General features: G+C 34.5%; 1 protein-coding gene across 2 annotated transcripts in view; it reads left to right on the top strand.

The window, feature by feature from the left end:
- Window positions 1-20,019, top strand: part of SLC16A7 (solute carrier family 16 member 7) — a 169,958-nt gene extending 149,939 nt beyond the window's left edge. For both annotated transcript variants that reach the window (XM_039221252.1, XM_039221253.1), the window contains 3 exons: window positions 9,714-9,857; window positions 13,567-14,385; window positions 18,047-20,019. In XM_039221252.1, the coding sequence (XP_039077183.1) occupies window positions 9,714-9,857; window positions 13,567-14,385; window positions 18,047-18,318 (1,235 nt within the window). In that variant the 3' untranslated portion in view covers window positions 18,319-20,019. The remainder of the gene's footprint in view (window positions 1-9,713; window positions 9,858-13,566; window positions 14,386-18,046) is intronic.
- Window positions 20,020-24,739: the final 4,720 nt, after the last annotated feature.

Below are 24,739 nucleotides of genomic sequence, written 5' to 3'. Positions count from 1 at the left end.
GTTTCCATTTCTTCTCCAAAAATCCACACTTGTCTTTGATTTTGGTGATTTCAGGCTTATTTTGTATTTGTCTAATTTTTCTAATTTCTGTACCAAATATTTTTCTTTAAAGAAGCGTTTTAAAATATCCTAGACAGAATGTTGGAAATAATATAAAAAGGGAAAGAGTAAGTATAAATGTCTGGAAACGTGAGTTGAAACCAAAGCAAAAAGTTGGGGGAGTATATTAAAGAAAAATATACTGTGAATACCTTCCTTTTTCTTTAAGTATTGTGACAAGGTTGCTTCTGGACACCAGTGTTCAGTGCCCATATGTCAATTCACTCCTCTTTCTGTAGGCCTGCACTGCAAGTGCTATTTCTACAGGTAATATGTGGTACTTCCTGGAACTTGTTGATTCCTCATTCAGAAAGATAAGAATATCATACATCTTATACTTACTAAACAGTTTGCTTCATTCATTCACTCATTCATTTTAAATTTTTTTCATATTCCTTTATTTTGAAAGACAGAGAGACAGAGCATAAGTGGGGGAGAGGCAGAGAAAGAGAGGGAGAGACAGAATCTGAAGCAGGCTCCAGGCTCTGAGCTGGCAGCACACAGCCTGATGTGGAGCTCAAACTAACAATAATGAGATTTCTGAAGCCATTCTTAACCTTTAAAATCTTATTTTGAGTTCATATGTTTGTATATGTGTAAAAAATGGTGGTTGTAAAGAGGTTAAAATATAAACCAACCACAAAAACATATCTAGACATGTTATATATTTTATCTAAACCCCCATGAAATTCCAAACACTAATAAACCCTTGTCTACTTAAAGTTTTTACTTAATTTGTGAATGTATGTAGTCTAATAAATTTATGACTACCACTTACCTCAGGAAATCTGTAAAACAAGCTATTAAAATGCCCAGTAAAAAAAAAAGTAAAATTACAGCTTTTCAATTAGACATGTGACTGAACCAAACGTTTTTGGTTATAATTATGTTTGGTATTTCCAAATCTATCTTTCATTGGACCACAATATTTAAGGAAAATAATCTATTTTACTACAGTTTTATCTGCTAGGGTGCTTTCAGTTTAAACACTTAATGGGTTTAAATAATAAATAAGTACATTCCCTCATTTAACAAGAATTTAAAAGATAGGGTGACCATAGAATGGCATCATAGAATGGCATCATTAGGTTCCACGTCCACTTCATTGATCCCGCAACCTTGATCTCACAACCCTGGGATCTAACCTATGTGGAAATCAAGAGTCAGATGCTCAACTGGCTGAGCCACTCAGGTGCCCCTCTTTGTATCTCTTTTTAGGAAGAGGGCTTTTGGGGTCCCTGGATGGCTCAGTCGGTTGAGCAACTCTTGGTTTTGGCTCACGTCATGATCTTGCAGCTTCATGAGCTCAAGCCCTGCCTCAGGCTCAGCACTGGCAGCATGGGGCCTGCTTGGGGTCCCCTCTCTCTCTGCCCCTCCCCCATTTTTGCTGTCTCTGTCTCTCTTAAAATAAATAAATAAGCCTTTAAAAAAATAAAGAACTTTTCCCAGAAGTTGCTAGATTTCTTCTCCTGTCTTGGTGGCCGGAATTGTGTCATAAGCCTAGACCTAAATTGTTCAATGGATGAGGGAATGACGTTATTATAGCTGGCTCTCTACGTAAATCAGGATCTACTCCTACCTGCATAATTCTCTTAGCACGTGGCTGCACAGAGAAAACCAGACTCCTGCAGGGAATCCATGTTTTCTCAAAAGAGAAAGCAAGAGAAAGTGGATGCAGAGTTTATAACCAAGAGTATTAGACATAGGAGGACTCATTTAAAGATTAGTTATTGTTTCTCTGGTGATGACTATTCCCTGGAATAAGTAGAGAATACTAATTATTATCACTTTTTTGTACATTATACCAGAACTTATGTAAAAAGTGAACAAAGAATAGTGGGAACACATTTTCTTGGTACTGTGTCCCTTGTGTTCAAACAAATCTACATACCAATACATCCCTATAACACTATATATTCACTATAGGTAGTATATAGAGTCAAATACAGTAGTAAGTAGTGACAGAGATATTGGGGTAAGTGGTATTTAGTAAATAAAGAAGGTATTTAGTAGATGTCAACTACTTTTTAGTGTGAGATAGTATTAATAGATTTTATGAGATAGTATTATCTCATAAATAAAGGTACTGTAAATAATATTATAAATATATTTTATAGATCTTATTAATACTTTTGATAGTATTTATGAGATAGTACTAATAGATTGTATTTTTATGAAATATATCTAATACGAATTGATTATTATATCAGAATGTCTTAAACTGCAAGCAGGGAAAAATTGAATCTCCATTGGTAAACTGACCAACACTGAAGCTTTATGATGTCATATTGCAAGAAGTCTGGTTTGGTTAATTTATTGGCTGTTTGATCTAATCAATGGCTTAAATATCTGCCTCATCTTCAAGAACCCTTCACAGTCAAAAGATAACTATGGCTCCTTGAGGCATCACATGCTCATGAAAACATTCAGAGGCATGTTATTGTTTTATTGCTTTATAAGACAATAGAAATCCTTTCCCAGAAGCCCACAGAAAACTTTACCCTATATAAATTTCCCCTAAATGCTCATGTTTAAGCCAGTATTTGGTAATGGGAATGGGTCTATCTTGACTGGCTTAGAATACTTATGATTCATTCCCCAAGCGTTTAAGGCCTGGGATGTCACAGAAGAGATTAATTATAAAACAAAATCAGAATTGTGTTAGGAAGAAGGAAGGGAGTAGGCAACCAACAGTTTCTGCAACATACTCTTATTTTTTCTGTCTTTGTAAAGATTATTCCAAAGAGCAGGGATTATAAAGTATAAATTTTGCATAATGTAATATTCAATGTAAATTTTTATCTTGAATAAATGAGCGCCAAATACGTAAAAGAGATGTTAGTCTCCCCTCCTAGGAAATGATACTTGTGCAAGGCATGCCCTAGCACAGGCAGTTGTGGCAGAGTACTTGAGCAGTCCTTAAAAGCTATCTCTTTTCACCTCAGTTTCCTTATATGTAAAATGGGAATGAAGAAATAGTGCCAACTTTTAGAGAGATTTTAAGGATTAAATGTGGATTTTACGTGTGAAGAGTTTAGAAACATGCCAAGTCCTCAAGAATTTTTTTTTTTTAATGGAGCCATTGTGTCGGCCTTAAACAAGTGAAAATGGCTTTCCTGGTTGGGAATAATGTGATCTGTAAACACTGAGGAAGTGTTTGGCGTTTCTTCCCATGCACACAGAGAATGTTCATTTTCAAACCCTTTGACTTTTATTTATTTTTTATTTTTAAAATTTTTTTTAATGTTTTATTTATTTCTGAGAGAGAGAGAGTGTGTGAGCAGGGGAGGGTCAGAGAGAGAGGGAGACACAGAATCTAAAAAGGCTCCAGGCTCTGAGCTAGCTGTCAGCACAAAGCCCAATGCGGGGTTTGAACCCACAAACCGTGAGATCATTACCTGAGCTGAAGCCGGATGCCTAACTGAATGAGCCACCCAGGCGCCCCCAAACCCTTTGACTTTTAGTGAAAGATTTTGATAAGTCAGTTTGTCCACTCTTCCACCCCTGCCCCATACAGATAGAGTGACCATCCTTTAAACAGCTGTAATGATGCCACGCTGGAGCAGTCAAATGAATATAAAAATGCAGAGAGTTTATGTAGGGAGACGAAGCCATGAGGGAACATAAAAATAACCATCTTCTCATTGGAGTAAAATTCAAGAACTTTTCTCACACCCAAGCCAATGGCCAATGACAGGTCTTGAGATACATACAGAAAGAAAAATATTTAATAGAATTGTGGGAAATGAGCAATCAATGTTTAGGTGGATTTAAACATAGCATCTGGTACCTTATTAAAGTTTGGTATGCTCATCTATTGAAATGGTGAGAGGTCTGTCTGAGGAGGTGATATATCCACAGAGGACCTCTGTATGAGAAAAAAGAAGCCATTTATGTATAAAGGAGAGAAAATTTCGAACAGAGGGAACAGCAAATGCAAAGATGACTTTGTAGACCATGTCACCGTCACTGTCCAGTCCCCTCTGTCTCTATTATGCATCAAGTATACCTTGCATATTAATCATTCCTTTCTTGATTTCTACAGCTACTCAGACCATTCATTCAAAACCCTTATATACTTAAAAATCTAAAATACTAATTCAATACTGAATTAATATTCTGAGTGCCTTCAGCTGGCATAAAGATTCATCCTTTGTAGAACCTGAATGAGCTCTAGTAAATCAAACTGGCACAGTTATCTTTGGGCAACATGCTAACTGATGATGATTTACCTGCATAACATTTATATCTTCATCCTTTGTAAAGGCAAATGCAATAGCTGCTTCCTAATTATTAGGGACTCTCCCCTCACTGACGTTAAATGAAAAGAGATCATTTGGAGAGAGAAAACAGAATTTTCAGTTCCAACTTCAATGCATGGATAAACATCAGGCAAACAAGTAGTTAATGAGGAGGCTTCCACCCTCTGTCCAAATTAAAATAGCAACAGTTTTCTAATTCAAAAATCTCTTTGAAAAATCTTTCAAATTTAGAAAGTCCCTGTCAGTAAGAAAAATACTACAGTAGTAAACACAGATAAATTTCTGTAATTGCAAACAACTTTCTCCTAGCCCTGCACTAGTGCTTTTCATCATTTGATTTGACAGGATACCACATATACAAATTTGAAATAAAGCAAATGAAAAATAAATTATAGCAGTTTATCATTTCTTCTGTTCATGTTTATGCTATGCATAAAATTTTTATATAGCTCAAATTGATAGTCAATTCCAATTCATGGTTTTAGATTGATCAAATATATTTTATGAAATGTTCATTACATAACATATTCTCCACATTTTCTCACAGCATTTATCATGTACTCATGCCGTATACAAAAGAAATAAAAGCAAGCAATATGAGTTCATGTTTACAGAACAGAATAATAATATACAAAAGAATAGACCAGTTCATGTATAGGTAGTTCATACATTTTTAAAAATATTTAACAAAGAAAATCAATTGTTTTAACTTATATGCAAAACTCAAATTTAAAAGAGATATACTGTAGTAGTTATATTCAGAATCCCCAAGACCACTTTCAGGTATGATGATTCCCTAGAAAAATTCACAGGATTCAACAATGTCTTTTCATGGCTATCATCCGTTACAATGAAAGGATGCAAATCAAAATCAGGAATGGCAAAATCACATGGGTCAAAGCACAGGAGAAACCAGGTGCAAACTTCCAAGAATGCTCTCCCAATGGAATTGCAAAGGATGGGCTTAACCCAGCAACTAGTTGTGACACAAGTGAAGCATTGTCTACTGAGAAGCTCACTGGAGACTTGGTGCTTCTGGTTTCTCTTGGGTTGCTGGTCACATAGGCATTCTGTGTCGTGCATGTCCTAAAGGTTTACACCCTGGGTAGGAAAGCAAATGTTCAGCATAAACCACATTGTGAAACAGTTTAAGCACAGTGAGCCACCTTACCAGTTAGAGAATGGTGGGAACACGTCTGAAATCCAAGTTCCCATGTTCCAGCTGAGAGCCAGCTGTGCAGGCAGGCCTTTCTAAGGATGGCAGTCTCACACATGATATGTTTATTCTTTTCTGTGTGGTAGTAAAAGGTGTAAGTTTTATAATCAGATGACCTGGGGCTCCTATCCACATTCTACCACTTACATTGATGGGACCTAAACAAGTTATCTAAACACTTTGCATATCTCTGTTTGATCAACTGTTACATTGCTATAATTATCAGTTGCCATGACATTATATGCAATAACGCATGTAAAATTCTTAACACAATTCCTGCAAAAAGTAATAACTCAGTAAGTGTTGATGATTAATAATAGTATATGTGGTGACTACCATCCCAGAGCTTCAGATAGAATGTATGAACAAGACTCAATCAAATGAAATAGAGAAAATAAGTATTGTGGTACCTGTGGGGGTGGGGGGAGGGGTGGCCAACTATAAGTGCAGCAGGAATTCTAAGAATGGGCAAACATTCTGTAATTTGTAAGAAGCCACAAAAGCTTCCTTGCCAGAGTAAGTATTGTTGTGCTAAGTGTTATGGAGCCACAGCCATTAAAAGACAGAAGTAGCTTTCAGAAACAAAGAAGTAGGTGAAATATGGGTGACAACATTGTGATATTTATACTGCTCTCTGAGAAAGTCTTCCTTTATGGCATCACAGCTACCATGAAAGTGACTATAAATTATAGTTGACTCTAAAAATTCTGAGTTCGTTTGGAAAGCTGGATCAGAAGAAATTAGTGAGCAGATCAGTCTGGTTTTGATACAGTCTGATTTTTTCTTGGGTGTTTTGGAAATAAGACAATATTATTCTTGCACATCTTTTTTTTTTTTAACTGCTTGACGAATAAACACAACATTTGGATGAATAATACCTTTCCTCTCCTTAGGTATGGTCTCAGATACAACTCTCAGCAGGTTGAAAATGTTTTTGACATAACTAATGATTAAACATCATGATTACTTGAAAAACATATGCTGAGTAAAAACTTCCACACTGATTGAATTAATAGATAAATGAATAAATGGGCTCAGAATATAATTAAGCCTGAGATTCATTAACAAAGGATACCTGCAAGGCTAGTGCATGTTTAACAAAAATCACATGTGATAGAATTTACTTACTTTCTTAAAACTTTATCTTTCTTTTTAATATAATAAACCAAGCTTCTTGTAGGTTGGAGAAAGAGGTATTGGGTGGCGTTGTGTTTTACATTTAATTTTAGATGCCTCCTCAAGCCAATAGTAAGCATTTAAAGATTCTTTACAAAATAAGTATAGTTTGTCCTTATCATAATTTTAATTAGATCCACAACTATTACAAATAGAAATATTTTATGACATTTTATAAGCATTTAATATGAAGAGGTAAAGAGCTTTATTTCTAAATAAATCAAATTAAAAAGTATATCCTTTACATATATATTTTTATATATTTCTTTTTGCTAGAAAAAGATTATAAATGAATTATGTAAATACATCCCTTATGGATTATCTTAAGGATTATCACTTAACTAAAGTATATCATTTAAAGTAAAATCATTTATTAAAGTCAGAACTCTCATTCCATCTTGACTGATGCCATAGTAGAAATTATCAAAGCTCCTTCAAAAAAAAATATCAGCACCTCTAAATGTTTTCTTTATTGGCTACTCTTAATCAATCATAGTAGTGAGGGAAAAAATCCTTAATGTGGTTATCCCAAACTATAGATATAATTATTTACCATGCATTGCAAATTAAGTTGTGATTCATAGCCTATGTTCAAATCTAAATTTACACCATTTAGGCAGATACATTTATAAAATGTAATTAGCCCATGTGTTAGTTACCCAGGCATCATATAGAAAATAGTATATATAATTTCAGTGATACTGAGAAAAATTGTTTATAGTCCAAGTAATTGATAAATGCCTTTGAATAGTCTGGTATTTAATCAAAGCATCCATCACAGTTCTTAAAATAACTTGTGGATAATTTCTACCTCTGGACTATAAGTCATTGATGTTTATAGCCGTGTGTTTATTATTTTTTATTTGGTGTATGGCAGCTGGTTTTTTACTAGAAGCTCCAGAAATACTGCATTGAACTTATTTGAGTTAAATTGAATTGAAGTGAAGTGAATTGGTTAAGTAATTTTAAGAAAAGGAATATGCACTTAGGTTCAATACATAATTAAAGCTAATCAATTTATTTCTCACAAAAGCTATCTGAATTTAGCTATGTGCTTTTTAATGAAAATGCTCATTTCCTAAACCATATAATATGAGTTTTTACCATATTAGGGGTAGAAATCTATTCTTTTCTTATTACCTTGTACAATTTTCATTGAATTCTCCCCCAATTCAGTTGTTTGTATAGAGCTGTCTTTCATATGACCCTTTTTAGTTTTGTTTTGTTTGGTATTAAATGCAAAATGTGATATTCTATTTTTGAGTTCTTTTTGTACAATAATGTGTTTTTACAGATATTTCAAAAGATGTTGTAGAGTCATATTAGGCTATGAAGTTTTTATTTCAAACTTACAGTTAAGGAATAAAAATAATAACTATAGTTGTATGAAAGAATAAAGCTTATTGACAAACGAATCTCAATGTATTTCAAATACTATCCACGAAAAAATTCTCAAATGCAGTGCAATAACACTTAGCAAATTTTTAAGTTATAGTATTAACTAAAAATTATTAATTTTTTTTCTAGGCTAAATATTGGACTGAGAATTCTGACCTAATGTAATATTTCTTCCTCAAAGCAATGACCGTTGTTTTAGATAAAAATATAATTTTTAGTTAAGAAATAATGTCAAACCATTTATATGTTGACGGGTCTCATAAAATAGTATGAACTTTTACAGAATTTAAGAAGACCTCAACTGTTAAGTTGTACCATTATTTTATGATATACCACCAAAAAATTGCTGTGATTAAAATAAAACTCAACACTTTATTAATACTTAGAGCTTTTATTTTATAAATACCCAAAGAACTTTTCTAAGCTTAAACATAGGTGATTTTAATCCTTTTAATCACTCTTGCACAGTATATATATATATATATATGTATATATATACACACACACACACACACACACACACAAGCATTAGGACGTGTACATTAAATAAACTGAGTAAGGCATTCCTAAAACTTCTTCCCATTCAGTTTCTGGCTCTCCTAAATTAGTTTTGAGTCAGCATTCTCAGTGTTTGTGTTTTACACATAAGATTGTTCTCTTTTCCAGTAAGGCAGCATATCTTACTAGAGAGATCAGCCATTTTCTCTGGTAATTTCATCTAAGCTGCTGTACCCATTCGGTGGGTTTTGATGTTGGTACTCTTTTGACATTATCAGAATGTGTCAACAGAAGATTTTTCAGACAATAATCAGGATTCATATTCATATTCCTTCTTTAAGTGGTCCTTAAATAGTTTGATTGAAATATGAGGAAATGTGAAATATTTCAATTATATGAAATATATGAAATCTGAAGAATTGCCATTGTCCAACCAAGCCACAGAAATAACCAAATTCAAGCATGCATAGGCTGTGATAGCTACACTGCTACCTATGACCACCACCTGTTAAACAGGGATTGTTAAGAGCCCTCTGGTGTGAGACATCTTCATTTCTAACATAGTAAGATATAAAAACAATTGGTATCTTAGAATGAAAGAAATATGGTATTAAAAAAAACATATTGTGGTATAGTAAAAAAACAATTTTGAGCTCTAATTAAGAGGATATATGTGTGTGTGCACATATATTATTCTAGAATATAAAATTATAACAGATAAGTCATTTCTATAATCTCTAGATTATTATATAAATTTTCCTGCATTTATTAAATATTTGGATATGTTCTGTTGAAAAACTTTTCCATCAAAAGTTGAATGATTATGATCATAATCTATGTTAAACACTTATAATTTATTATTTTATGTCCTGTCATATATATGGCTAAAGATTTTTCTTGACTTTCTTATTTTCAGTCAACCTGATTAGGAAGTATTGAAAAGTTTTCATTATATTCTATGTGAACTAATGTTTTTGATCATTAAAATGTGCTTTCAACAAATGTTAAAAGAAACTATAAATGACCCAGCAACTGAATATTTCTTAATTTCCTCTCTATCTCAGGTCCCATATCTAGTGTTCTGGTGAATAGATATGATAGCCGACCGGTAGTGATGGTAGGAGGTTTATTATGCTGTTTGGGAATGGTCTTGGCCTCTTTTAGTACCAGCGTAATAGAGCTCTACCTCACTGTGGGATTCATTACTGGTAAGTCAAGCTTGTTTTCTGCTTCTTTTCTTCTTAACATTTCCATTATTTGCAAAGCTCAAGAAGAAACTTAAACAACAGAGCATTTATATTGTTTTACTTGAGTTTTTGTTTTATATCAGATGCTATCTTAAAGTATTTCCATCTAGTACAATGAAGTACTTGAGTGGAATGGCCAATCAAACTTATTTCTTATGGAAGAAACAAGTTATCAGACACATTAGGTGCTATGATATCAATGTCAAAAAGAAAAGTTTTGATTTAATTTTACCGTTTCACCCTTTACTTATCAGCCAGTTAAGATGGGGTATTATGGACACAAACTTTCTGGCACATACATAGCTTCATTTTTTTTAAAGTTAGTTTTCATTACTTACTACTATTTAGAGTATCTAACTTATGACTCATAGGTTAAAAATGATGCCAAAATACTTTTGCATGCACCGATTTAGCTCTAACAGTAGAATTATTTTTATTTGTGTTCTGGTTAGTGGTAGGGCTCTGTATTGGGGTCCCTTCTTTTCCTAACAAAAGGTTCTAATTGTTTAAAAGCTCTGTAAGGCACATCTGCCGGTAATATTTTTAAATTTTATACTGTCACTCGATTATAGTTGTTCCTCATGCATAATGTTTGTTGACCTAAACCGACCTAAGTATGTACATTTGGAAAACACTACTTTTATTAGCTTCAACAATAAATCGCATTAAGCAAGTCTACATGCAGAGTTTTAAGGAAAATTAGATTTCCATATATAAAGAAACTGAATCTTTTCCTTATGCTCACAGAAAAATAGTAAGTATATTTCTCTTTTTTGTAGTAATTTTAGATCATTCTAACCTTGCACTCGTATATCGTTTGATGAAACAAAAATAAGATGTATTAAAGCCTATAGTAAGAGTGATGTTAAAATCTTTCTCTTTACAGCCTATCCACAACTCTCTTCCTTTTTGATGTGATAAAACGCTTCTTGACGTTGTAAATGAAAATCTTCTATATAAGAATTGTCATAGTGCAGGGAATGCCCTTTCCTTTGTGCAGAAATACTGTATATTGCATTTGACCACAAAAGTCAGGTTGGGCCCACAAATAGATCTATTATGGAAACAATGATTTTGATATTACTGTACCACACATTTCAACAGCATTGTATGTTATTCTAAGTTCAATTCCATTTATTTTGAGTCTTGAAGGCTTTGGTGCTTCTAGAGTCAACCCTTACATGCACCTATGAGAGATTTATCTTAAGGCATTATCAGCAAATACTTTTTGGTGTACAGTCTAGTTTTTTTTTTTTAGATGAATATAATTTATTGTCAAATTGGCTTACATAAACACTAGTGCTCATCCCAACAAGTGTCCTTCTCAATGCCTATCATCCATTTTCCCTCTTCCCTGACCCCCTGCCATGACAGTCTAGTTTTAATCCTGACTTAGCACCTATTAGCTGATCATGAGTAAATTAGCCTCTTTCTATCTCTTTGTCTTTAAAATACTGAAAATGATAGCTCTTTCCTTTTGGAGTCGTTGGGAAATTCATGTAAAAAATGAATACATAGTACCTTTCAGAGTGCCCAGAATTTCATTACTTTTAAATAAATAGTAGCAGGGGTGCCTGGGTGGCTTAGTTGGTTAAGCGTCCGACTTTTGCTTAGGTCATGATCTCACGGTTCGTGGGTTCGAGCCCTGGGTGGGGCTCTGTGCTGACTGCCAGCTCGGAGCCTGGAGCCTGTTTCAGTCTGTGACTCCCTCTCTCTCTGACCCTCCCCTGCTCATGCTATCTCTGTCTCTCTCTCTCTCCTAGAAATAAATAAAACATAAAAAAAAAATTTTGAAAACTTAAATAAATAGTAGCAGATAATTACCATCATAACGTCTTAGTATGACCTTTTAAGATGTTATAGAACTTACTTGCCTTTGGCAAAACCCTCTTTTGTTATTGTTGAGGGGATTGGAACTCAGGAAGTCTAAGTGTCTTGCCTAATAATGCATATAGGTAAGTAGTCTGAATCCAAAGATTCAGTTCTTTGGATTTCAAATTTCGTTTTACCATGACAGAATAGAAAATAGATGGCCACCCTCTCCTAAGGAGAAACTGGATTAACATCTGAAGGCAAAATGGGGTGACAGAATGGGGCCAGGGGTTGCTGGGGGGTGAGGGGGCTGGCAATAGGTAAAGAAATTTGAACTTCGAAATAAAATTGCTGGGGTTTTTTTTGGATTCTTCCGCCTATAAGCTGTTGACCACAGGTTGCCAGCTTTCTCCTTTGTAAATTACGCTTATTCCGCATATCTCACTGGTATGGCTGTGGTAGAATCAGAGAGCATATTGCCCTGTTACTCTCCAAAGCATATTCTTGGTTCCTTTGTGTCAGTTTTTAAGGACCCGCCTACTCATAGGAGATATTTGTATTCAAGGTTTGTAGTAAGTATTTTCACTGAGAATTGAATGTCCCAGAATCTCAATACTTAACCACTTTGCAGTATTCTCTCAATTTACATAAATTGGTAACTGTAAATTCTTACTTCTGTAGCCCCTAAACTAATACAAAATAATGCCTAGTCTAGGGAGAAGGAGAGGTGCCTTATCTAAATCATTTTTATGTGCTTTGTTAATCATTACTATTGCTAAATCACACCTTGGCAAGCTGTAAGAAACAATTCGTCTCTCAAAGGTGATACTCAATACTACCAAAGTAGACAGTAGGAATCTTTGACTCATATAAACAGTCAGTTTTAAACCCTGAAATAAAATGTTGAAAGCAAAAACTTTATTTTTTAACTCAACACACATGTGCATTTATATTCATGAAATGTGGAATGTGAAAGATGTAGAGCATGATATTAATGGCATTAATTTGTTACTCTTTTTTTATTATTTGCACAGTTGTGGAAAAAAAATATCTCTGGAGTCATCTAAGAGTTTCAGAAACAACAACCTTATGAACCTGTTCATTCTGTTCAACTCTAAAAAAGTGTTCACATCTGGGGCGCCTGGGTGGCCCAGTCAGTTAAGCATCTGACTTCCACTCAGGTCATGATCTCACAGTTTGGGAGTTCGAGCCCCGCATCAGGCTTCATGCTGACAGTGTGGAGCCTGCTTGTGGTTCTCACTCTCTCCCTCCCTCTCTGCTCCTCCCAAGCTTGCACTTTCTCGGTCTCTCTCAAAATAAAATATTAAAAAAATACTTATAAAAAGTAACAAATGTGTTCACACTAATATACACTCTTTTCCACAAGGAAGCAATCTATTTTATATATGTGTATATAAATATAATGCATATAAAAATATTTTTTATGTAAATGGAGAGAGAGGATTAATCTGTGGAATTAAGTGATTTTAAGTAAGAACTAATAAAGTACCTGTTAGCACAGTAGGTAGTACTCAGGCTCATAAGTAAGAACTAATAATACTGTCCCAATTTCTACCTATTTTATGATTATGGAAACATCAGGAGAAGTTCTTGGTTTTATTTTTTGTGCTTTTACATGAAAGGAATATGAAGCTGTCATACATATCAAGTGTCCAGTTATGAGAAGCTCTTTGTTGATGTGTAATTCCATGATAATAACAATCGTCAAAAATTACCACCTGCTGTTGCACTTTGAGTCCTGCGTTACCCACTTGAATGTAGTGATTTTAAGCAGCAATTTCTTTTGTGAGTGACATAACGTGTTTGTGTTTTTCTTCCTTTTTTTCTTTCCTTATAGGTTTAGGTTTAGCATTCAACCTGCAGCCTGCCCTAACAATCGTTGGCAAATACTTCTACAAGAAACGACCCATGGCTAATGGCCTCGCCATGGCAGGAAGTCCTGTTTTCTTAAGCACGTTAGCTCCTTTCAATCAGTTCCTTTTTAATACTTTTGGCTGGAAAGGAAGCTTTTTGATTTTGGGAGGCGTATTGTTAAACGCCTGTGTGGCTGGATCACTCATGAGACCTGTTGAGCCCAGAAAAGCTAGGAAGAAGTCTAAAAATAAGATTGGCGTAAGAGAGAATGACCCGGAGGTGAAGAAAGGCCATAAGAAGAAATCAAGACTGGGAACAATTAATAAGTATTTAGATTTCTCCCTTTTTAAGCATAGAGGATTTCTGATATACTTATCTGGAAATGTCATTATGTTTCTAGGTTTTTTTGCCCCCATTATATTCTTGGCTCCCTATGCTAAGGACAAGGGAATTGATGAGTATTCTGCAGCTTTCTTGCTGTCGATTATGGCTTTTGTTGATATGTTTGCTAGACCTGCTGGGGGAATCATTGCAAACTCCAAATTTATCCGACCCCGAATCCAGTACTTCTTCAGTTTTGCGGTCATGTTCACTGGAGTGTGTCATCTCCTGTGTCCATTGGCAGAGGACTACACAAGCCTGGTGTTCTACGCTGTATTTTTTGGTCTCGGATTTGGGAGTGTTAGCAGCGTCCTCTTTGAAACTCTCATGGACCTGGTCGGCCCTCAGAGGTTTTCCAGTGCTGTGGGACTCGTCACCGTGGTGGAGTGTGGCCCCGTCCTTCTCGGCCCTCCTCTTGCTGGTAAGAATCATTCTCATCCGGAGGAGCCGAAAGCATAAAAGGAATATCCGCTAGCCAGGACCTTCTCTGTAATGTATGATGTTATGTGGCTTATAGCAATAAATATGAATAGCCTACAAGGCTGTGGGTATGTTAATGTTAGGTTTTATTATATATGTATTTTTAAATTGCATAAATAGTTGCTTTTAGACCTAAATTTGCTTCAGAGCCTGGACCTATGAACTTAAGAATTTAACTTAGACTGATAACTAATAACATAATCTTCAGGTTTTTACCCATTATCTGTTGTTTTGTGCTTATAAAAATGTATCATAATAATAAAATTCTACTTTTTTATTTATCATTGATGAACACATTTCTGTCTATATTAAAATGAGTCAAAAATTTAAATAATGCTATCAAAAGGTAAGGATCTATTTTCTTATTGGAGTACATTGGTTTTATTAATATATTACATGCCTAAAGATAGCATACTTTTATAATATTGCTGACTGAAAAATGAATACATATATACATATATGTGTGTATATATATATATATATATATACATACAGGAAGGAAAAGAAATACATTTTCATCAGATATTTACATTTCACATTTATAAATTATAATGATTACTTTTAGATTTTTAGATCTGAAATATTTTCAGTCATGCCTATGAAAGTGTCTGCTAGGGGCACCTGGGTCACTCAGTCGGTTAAGCATCTGACTTCAGTTCAGATCATGATCTCACAGTTAGTGAGTTCAAGTCCCGTATCGGGCTCTGTGCTGACAGCTCAGAGCCTGGAGCCTGCTTCATATTTTGTGTCCCTGTCTCTCTCTGTCCCTCCCCCCAAAATAAATAAATATTTAAAACATTTAAAGAAAGAAAGTATCTGTGCTAAAATTCAGAGTAAGGAGACTAAGACACATGTATATGTGCATTTTTGAAGTTAAGACTTTGTTTAGTTTTAGACTTTCATGTTATGAATGTCATGGGAGCCAGTCTTCTCCAGTAACCATTATACATTGCTTTGGTTAATACTAGACTTAGGTATTCACTTAGATTCCTGTCTGGACCCCAGGGGTCACTGTAACTGCCAGGCTAAGTGTAAAGTTTTTCATGTATATAAGTCAGCTTTTAAACTGTTTCCTATATGACATTTAGGTATAATTTTTTTAAATTCCAGTATAATTTACATACAGTATTATGTTGGTTTCAGGTACACAATATAGTGATTCGGCAATTCCATATATCAAGGAATCATTTTGAATTGGGAAAATTTGTATTTAATTTGTTGGTCTTTAGGTATCATTGACCTTTTGCCTTGCTTTTCCGCTTGGTCAGGAATGAGAGTGGTGCAGTGGTTGAATTCTTCTGTCTGCTAGGGAGGGCTTTCCTCTCCTGTCTAGCACAGATGTTTTGGGTGGTATATCTTTTAACTGTGACATCAAAACAGTTTCAAAAAGAAGGAAAGCTAGTCTTATTTATCAGCCAGTTGATTTTGTTGCATAAGACCAACACAATTGACAATCTTTTCCTACAGAATCAGTTTTACCAAATGGGTTTTAAAAGCCTATTGATGAGCAGCAGAATTCTTAGTATTAACAGAGAAAATTGCATTTCACCAGCCATGGTGGGAATTAAAAAAAAAAAAAATTAAGTCAGGTCAACAGATTTAGTACATGGACTGTAAGGATGAATATGAAGGAATCTGATTTGACTGTTTCTACCTTTGCTGAGCACCTGTATTAAGAATATTTACATCAGTTTCAGTGTTCTTGAGTGCTTATTGTGTTAATATTGCCAAACCATTGCACCAGTAGTGACAATAATTAATTTGGGGCTCCTTGTTGAAGCTCTCAGACCATAGCTGCAATAAATCCATTGTTTTCATATTGTATCTGTCTTCTGCTACCACAGATTCTCCTAGACTTTTAGACTGGCTTCTTTTCTATAGCCTTATGATCACTGATAGAATAATGTCTGGCACACAGAGGCATTCAGTAAATACTTTTGAATGAAAGAGTAATATTGTATTTACTTCTCACACAGTTGCTATTGCTGCTGCTTTTTTTTTCTGCCTGTTACTCTTAGTAGTAGAACAGTGGAAGAGTATGATTTTTTTTTTTTTTAGCTCAGACTTTTCCTGCTGTACTCACAAAACAGCTGAAGCTTCATTAGTGGGAATCATATCTGGTTTCTTGATGATGCTAAAATATTCTCCAAACATTTAGAAAGTATGTTGATATGGTAGCCCAAAGTAATATTAACTATAATGGGGGCCATATACCTAATTTTTATTTATTTAGAAGTATAACAATTATTGTGTGAATAGAAATATTTGACTTAAGTTAGAATGGAAATTTAAGTTATGTGTTTTTGTTATATTTATGTGTATGGCACACTTAAATAAGCCAATTTTAAAAGTCAGTAAACCTTCAAGTTATATGATACCAGCCAAGTTTTTAAATATTCTTAATAATCAAATGGAATAAATATTTTCTTCCTGATTAGTCTGGCCTTAATAATTTAGAGTCAGATAAACTAAAAAATTGTAACCAGCCCACAGAGTTAAGATATGACTCTTAACCAAGAGGTTCAGTGAACCTGTTTTGCAGAGTAGTTAAGAATCGGGGAATCAGACAGATTCTGCCACTCACTGGCTATGTAACCATGGTCAAATTACTTCCTCGTGCTCTTATAATAAAAGATTAAATGAGGGGCACCTGGGTGGCTCTGTTGGTTAAGTGCCTGACTTTGGCCCAGGTCATGATCTCATGGCTCATGGGTTTGAGCCCCACATCAGGCTCTCTGCTGTCAATGCAGAGCCTGCTTCAGAATCTGTGTTTCCCTCACTCTACTCCCCCTCCAGCCTCTCTCTGTCTCTCAAAAAGAAATAAACATTAAAAAAATTTTTTTAAGATTAAATGAAATATTACCTCTTTTAAAAGTGTTTAGCCTAGGGGCATCTAGGTGGCTCAATCGGTTAAGCATCCAACTTTAGCTCAGGTCATGATCTCATGGCTTGTGGGGTTGAGCCCCGCATTGGGCTCTGTGCTATCAGTATAGATCCCACTTCAGATCCTCTGTCCCCTCTCTCTCCTCCTTCCCTGCTCGTGCTCGCTTGCTCTCTCTTTCTTTCTCTCTCCAAAATAAATAAATAAACATTAAAAAAAAAAGTGTTAAGCCTAGTGCTGGGCATAGAGAAAGCATTGAGTAAATATTATGCCCTGTCAAGAACCTTATAAAGCCTTTGGCCCTTTCTTTAAAAATGTAATATTTTCCTCTTTATTGAAAAGAAACATGGAAAGGATGAAGCAATCTCAGTGTGTGAATATTAATAGATAAAATATATCTACTTATATACATATAAATAGAAAAAACATGCCTCACATGTACATATATTTATGAATATACACCCAAACAGATATATACCTACTTTGTTGTACATTTTTACTGAGGGGAATCATCTTTAATAAATTTAATATACTGGCAGTATAACACTGTGTGTGCCTATACATGCCTTTTCTATGCATATATAGAAGTCATAATCTAGACTTTTTTTGTTAAAGTCTCATTCAATATTAAATAAGATATAGGTATATACTTCATGGAAAATGACGTGATTTTATGGCTGTTTTATTATGCTATCCTAAAAGATGTTCTTTTGTCTCTTAGGTAAATTGGTGGATCAAACCAGAGAATATAAATATATGTATCTAGCTTGTGGAGCTATTGTGTTCCTATCAAGTGTGTGGCTACTTATCGGCAATGCTATAAACTACAGATTGCTTGCAAAGGAAAAGAAGCAGGAAGAAGCAAGGAAGAAGAAAACACATTCGCCTGAGTCCAGAGAATGTGAACCCTTGAACAAATCTAAAAATCTTGATGTTAGCATCAAAAATACCAGAACAGAGAATAATCCCTCAGAAAGAGAAACTAATATTTAATAAGAATCACATCTCTGATTTCAGTGTTTATGACTTTCTTAGGAGTATTTTTTTTTTCAAAATATTGGAAAGGTTTTTACTTGAAATGAGTCATAATTAAGGATGGAGGTGAAATTTTCTTCAATGGCAAATTTTTATAAGTTTGTTTTTAAAAAAATTGTTTGTGTAGTTAAAATTTGAGATTATGCCCATAAAGAATCCATGCAATGGGTTTATTTCCATACGTGACTCAGGTTGTGATGGTTAAAGTAATTTTAGAGTCTTCCAGTGACTTCCAGTCTTGGTTATAGAGATCTGAATCCTAAACCCCTGGTTTAAGTAGCTAGAAGGAATATGTTTAATTCTATAAGAATACCCTTTCCAAATTTTATTTTTTAATGTTAAATAGAATCAAAGGGAAATGAATTTTTCTTCTAATGTGCACATGCGTGTGTGTGCACACACACACACACTCACCAAGTATCTAGAGAACAGAAGACAAATAAGTTCAGAAAGAATATTATCACTGTACTTTTTTTTAACTTTAAAAATAAATCCATAGAGAACGAAGAAATATATTAGATCTGCATACTTTACAGTGTGGATATTAAAGATAAGAACCATGGGTGAGATGAGGATGATTGAATTTGAAAATGCAACTAACTGCTGTTAAAAATAATTGCATATATAAAATAAATTTGAAAAAAAAAAAACAACCCTCCATTTTAAACCATTATTTCTGAGCACCGTCAAATTCGATTAATCCATTCACGTGGTTTCTTTGAGGATGGCCACTAGTACTTGGTGCTAGAGAAGAGAGACCTCAAACAGTTTTCAGAATTCTTAATATATATCACATTAAAAGCCTAAATGATCCTTAGCATTGAGCTACGTTCACTGATTTTAAAAGGATTTTAGTTACTAATCCAGAAAGTAGTAAGCAGGGATTTCTTTTAATCAGAACTCAATCCAGACTTCCTGTCATAGACTTCAAAATGGAATCTACCAGAATCCTGGTTGACAGGCTGACCTATAGGCCAAATTCTTTTTCCCAGTTAGGTAGCACTGATCAGAGTTACTGTTCTGAGTGACCCATACGAGTAAAGCTGACTAAGGGTGAGAAGTGCTTCTACTGAGGCCTCCCAAGTTCTCCCATCTCTTTCCTCCCCCAACCCCCACCAAAAATAAAAGCAAAACAGAGAAACCCAAATGGGCCTTTGACTCTGCCCAATCTCACATTGTGGGAATGGTGGCTCTTCAAAATCTCACCTACTACCAGTCAGACTTCCTGCTATCAGTGAAGTGACTAATACACTGTTAAAGGTTTCTAGAACTGGAAGCTGTATGTTACTTGGTATACACATGTGAAGGGTAGGCATAGTTTATCATATGATAGTAAGAAGCTTGCAGCATTGTGGGCCAGGTTAATTTACTGGTTTCCCACTTTCATAACGATCTTAAAACATCTGAGAATCGGAATCACACTTGAATACGGAAGTATATGATGGTTAATGTGTACTCAGAACTATAAATACCATTTTGAGTAATAAAGTACTTCTAAACAAGGAAGAATGTGTGCCTTGTGGCTAACATGATGTGTATTTACATTAATAAAATCTAAAAGTTAAGAGTATGATTAATAAAAAACATTTAGTGCTTGATTATTGAAGTGATGTTACTATTAAGATGTCAAAACGAATTTGCCGTTTTTTTTTTTTTTAATTGCAGTAGAGGCAGGTGCTATCAGTGTTTCCTGTAAGATCGCACCTGCACACCAAGCTTTTGTGATAGTTAATGTTAGAGATTTGATTTGTAAAATTTATGCACTGGTTAAGCATGTGGCTCATATTTAGGAAGCTATAGAAAATTTCATATTTCATTTATTTTTTTGCAGATGAAGGGGTATTTGTATTTTCTAACTATTAAATAAAATAACTTGTGCCAATTCCATAGATAAATAAATCTAGGCAAAATGTGGCATGTATGGCTGTTTTTAATTTAGTTTTGCCCAGTCTTGTGTCTTGAATGAGCTGTCTTCATATTATTAGTACTTTTGTATTCAACTCTGAATCATCGTAAGAAATGCAACACGATAAATTGTGTAGTAGCTTTCCAATATTAAACATTTCCAAAAAATGTCTTCCCATTCTCTGAGGATACCTATTTAATTTAATATATATATATCATATCCCAGGGAGAAATAAATAGCAAGGTATTGATAGTGGGGTTTTGTGCCTAAGGCTTTAGTCCTTTTTGTCACCTGCTGCTAGAGACAAGCTGGTGGATACATTCCAGTGCCTTCCTCCATGGAATGGGTTTGTTCACTTATTGATGAGGTTTTTGTCAGGTCAAAACCAATTTAAATTTATTGTGTTGGTCTTTGGTCACCTTCATTAAATTTTCATTCCTAACACTGTATATTAGATTGTTAAAAAAGAAAAGGAAGTAAAATTGCACATTCAAAGCACAAGATATGTATATAGCCATACCTAGCAGTAGCATTACACAAAGTTACAAAATGCACAAATATTAACTTTCATCAGTAAATGTTGGAAATTAGATCAGAACATACATGAAACACTGACACAGACTCAACATACAGGATTGAGAAGTGTTCCAGGGTAAAATATTCTAGTCATTCACACTTTCCACTCCCTTGAACTTGTTAGAATATCTATTGCTTTAAGAGACTCTTTCAAAGAGGAGCAGAAGGTATCAACCTAGAACATTCAAATAGTTGTGTAACTAGAGGGAGCAGTATAGTTGGCCTCTGAGTCTGCAGCAATTAGTGTATATCTTCTCCTAGGGAATGATGGGTTTTAGATGTTCAAGACGTCATGAAGCAAAATCAGAGTGTACACCATTTTATTTCCTTTTAATCTCATTCTGTCACTGAGGAAGTGTGCAGAAGGAAGGTTATAAGCCAGGTACCAAAATAATTCATGATCACTGGATACTTTTAAGTGTTTTTCTGCTTGAGATAACTGAGAAGTCATATTTCTCACAATTTAACCTTAAATATGCCTTCACTAATTTATGAATCGAATATTGGGTATAGACTTGTCCTGACCTATCCCTACTCTTTCCTGATCCTTTTTGGGTCCTGCAAACACATGTTTAAGAGGCACTGGGTCAGGCTCTAGTGTATTTCACATTAGAACACATGATGTTTTCTCAATGTAAATTCATATAGCTCATGTTTTTGTAAATTCATATAGCTCATGAGTTTCACTTCTTTGATATCAAATTGCAACCACCCTATCTCATGCCCCATCACCTGAAACTAGAAAATGAATAAAATAATTAAGTTTTATATATTTAAATGTGCACTTTCAAAATCTAGGCATTTTAAAAAATTTCTCCTGTGGCTGCACATGACAACTGAGGATACAGAAAAATGACTTCAAGATATGTAAGTGTAAGTTTTTATATTGATGTCATAAAATGTAGAGATATCCTTAATCACTTAATTGACAATTATTTTCCATCCAAAAGTACCTTTTTTAAAAAAAGCCCTCTCAAATGTATAATGTTTCACACTTTTAATGAAACAACATTAAAAATCATGATCATTTGAATCCATTTAACAGGGAGAAAGGATAGGAAGTGAGAAGGGAAGTAATATTAATAGCATGCACTTTGCCTGCATAATACCTTTTAATACTCAAACCAAATTATAAGCAGAAGCTATTGGTCTTACATAATAGATGAGAGAAACAAAACAAAAATCAGTCATACAAAGTTCAGCTAATTACCCAAAGTTGAAAAGTAGTAAAAACTCAGTTTTATCTAAGAGAAGAAAGAGCCCATAGGGTGTTCACTACCGTGCTGCTTTCCAGTAGAATCTATAGAAGCAAAGGTAGATAAAATACAGATACAAAAAGTTTAAACCCTATATGGTAAACCAGTTAAGTTTAACTGTAATTTGTATTCTGATTTAGTGTTCATTAGAGACTGTTTGCCATAAACTTAATATACAATTTCAAGTTTCCTGTTTTTCTAGCCAATGCAAATTATCCCAAATGGTAATGATTATATAATAACCCTAATTGTTTTAATATGATTTTTTTCATAAAAATAATGACAGTTATATGACTCAGGCATAATATATTTTCCCTGAGGTTGGATTTAGAAGGAAAACATATTTTCTTTATGGATAAGTAATTCTCATAATGGCTGCTACTCATTATGACTCAAAAATAAAAAGTACTTCATACAATATATATTCAGGGTTACAGAAATTCCTATTTACAGGATCATCCCAAGGTACAAAAGAATTTAGAAAGATTATAAGATATAATTGACTTGGTTTATCTATAAAGTATATATTTATTTTCATCATTGAATGTAACTGCCCCTAAGTCCTAACTCAATTTTTCAAGTTTCCTTGAACATCTGTAATTGCCATTCTCCTTTCTGTCCATTCGTTCTGTAGACAGAAAACTCCATTGCTTTTGTCCTTTCCCTCTAGACTTTTGTTCTAGAATATTGTTCTCAAAAAAAAATATTGTTTTCCTTAACGTTGTCTCAGATGGTATACTTCTAATGTCTTACATCTTTCACAAAGTCACACATGCTATATCTGGTCTTCTTTATTTGTGATTTGTAGGGATGGCCATATTCCTGGAGCCAAACAGTATATATTTTTGGCCATGACCTCTCATCTTCACAAATAAGAGAACTCGTGTGACTGTAGGCTTGAGGTATCCTGCATAAGGAAGGTGCTTCTATTCTAGAAGACATTTTGTTAATGAGTATTCCTTATGCATGATAAATATATAAATGAATAGGATTTTAGGAATCTAGAAAAATCAATCTTCCTGACCTTGACACCTACTATCCTGGATGTTTCTAATTTTCTTAAAGTGCCTCAGAACTTTCAGAATCAAAACTTAACCCCACATCACAGCACCAATACGTATTATCCTATTCACTTTCAATGCAGTGACATCCCTGATACATCATACTGAGTAGATTCCCTACCAAAATACTTCACAGTACCAAGAAGCATCAAAATGATTCAGATATAAATTAAATTATCATCTTTACCTTATTCAACTCATTTTGTTTTTTAGGTTTTGATTTCTGCACATCCATGTGCATGGTCTCCACACATTTAGAAGCTGAGAGGCTCAATTATCAGTAATTATAATGCTTGTATAATCAAAACCATAAACTTTGTTGGTAATTAAAAAATGAATAATTTGCTAAGCTCACATCATTTTTTATAGTTCTCATTTACTCTTCTTTACACACTAATTTTAGCTTCTACAAGATCCTGCGATCTGATTGATGCTAGTCTTCCCCCACTAGTGCCTTTCTTTCACTTTATTTCACTTACATGCAGTTCTTGAAAGAATTGTTAGAGCATTGAGAATCATAATTTTAGGTCCTTGCCTTTAGAGGAAAAGTAATATTGTAAACAGAATGTTTGGCTTTAGTAGAGAATATGGGAATTTTTTAGACTAAATTATTTTTCCCATCCCAATCCTGTGCTACCTTACGTCCTCACCTTTTTTTTCCCCTTGTAATCATTTAAAAAGTTATTTTTGCTTTTGGGATACCTGGGTGGCTCAGTCAGTTGAGCGTCCAACTCTTGATTTCTGCTCAGGTCATGATCTCAGGGTTCATGAGTTTGAGCCCCACATTGGGCTCCACACTAACAGTGCAGAGCTTCCTTGGGATCTCTGTCTCTCTCTCTCTCTCTCTCTCTCTCTCTCTCTCTCGTCTCTCTCTCTTTCTCTCTCTCGCTGCCCCTCTACCACACACCTACATGCAGGGTCTCTCTGTCTCTGTAAAAATAAACTTAAAAAAATAAATATAATAAAATTATTTTCCTTTCTTTGCTTTTCACAATATCTAAGTCAGCTTCTTAGCATTTTTCATCTAATTCTGGGCATTTTTAATATAGAATTCTTGTTTCTTTGGCAGGTTTAGTTACACTTCCCCTATGTGCATGAACGCCATGTTTTTCCGTCTCTCTATGTTATTGTTAATAGTGTAACACTCAGGAATATTCCAGTTAGTGATTAATTCATTACCTTTTCAGCAAACATTTCACATGGCAAAACAAGCTTTTTTTGTTTCCTTGTTTAAAATTCAAATGTGGCAAAATAAGCTAGAGAAGCTCTGTATGAAAACACAGATATTCAATATCCTATCAAGGCATACTCTAGTAAAAAGTTCTGTCAGGTGGCGCCTGAGTGGTTTGGTTGAGCATCCGACATTGGCTCAGGTCATGATCTCATGGTCCTTGGGTTCAAGCCCTGTGTCAAGCCCTGCGTCGAGCTCTGTGCTGACAGCTCAGAGCCTGGAGCCTGCTCAGATTCTATGTCTCCTGCTCTCTGCCCCTCCCCTACTTGCACACTGTGTCTCTCAAAAATAAATAACACTAAAAAATTTTTTTGAAAAAGTTCTGTTCAGATGAACAAAAGAATGGAAT

This window comes from Hyaena hyaena, unplaced genomic scaffold (assembly GCF_003009895.1).
Source record: "Hyaena hyaena isolate Hyena2069 unplaced genomic scaffold, ASM300989v1 scaffold_972, whole genome shotgun sequence".
NCBI lineage: Eukaryota > Metazoa > Chordata > Mammalia > Carnivora > Hyaenidae > Hyaena > Hyaena hyaena.
This window is presented reverse-complemented; position numbering and strand designations above follow the sequence as displayed.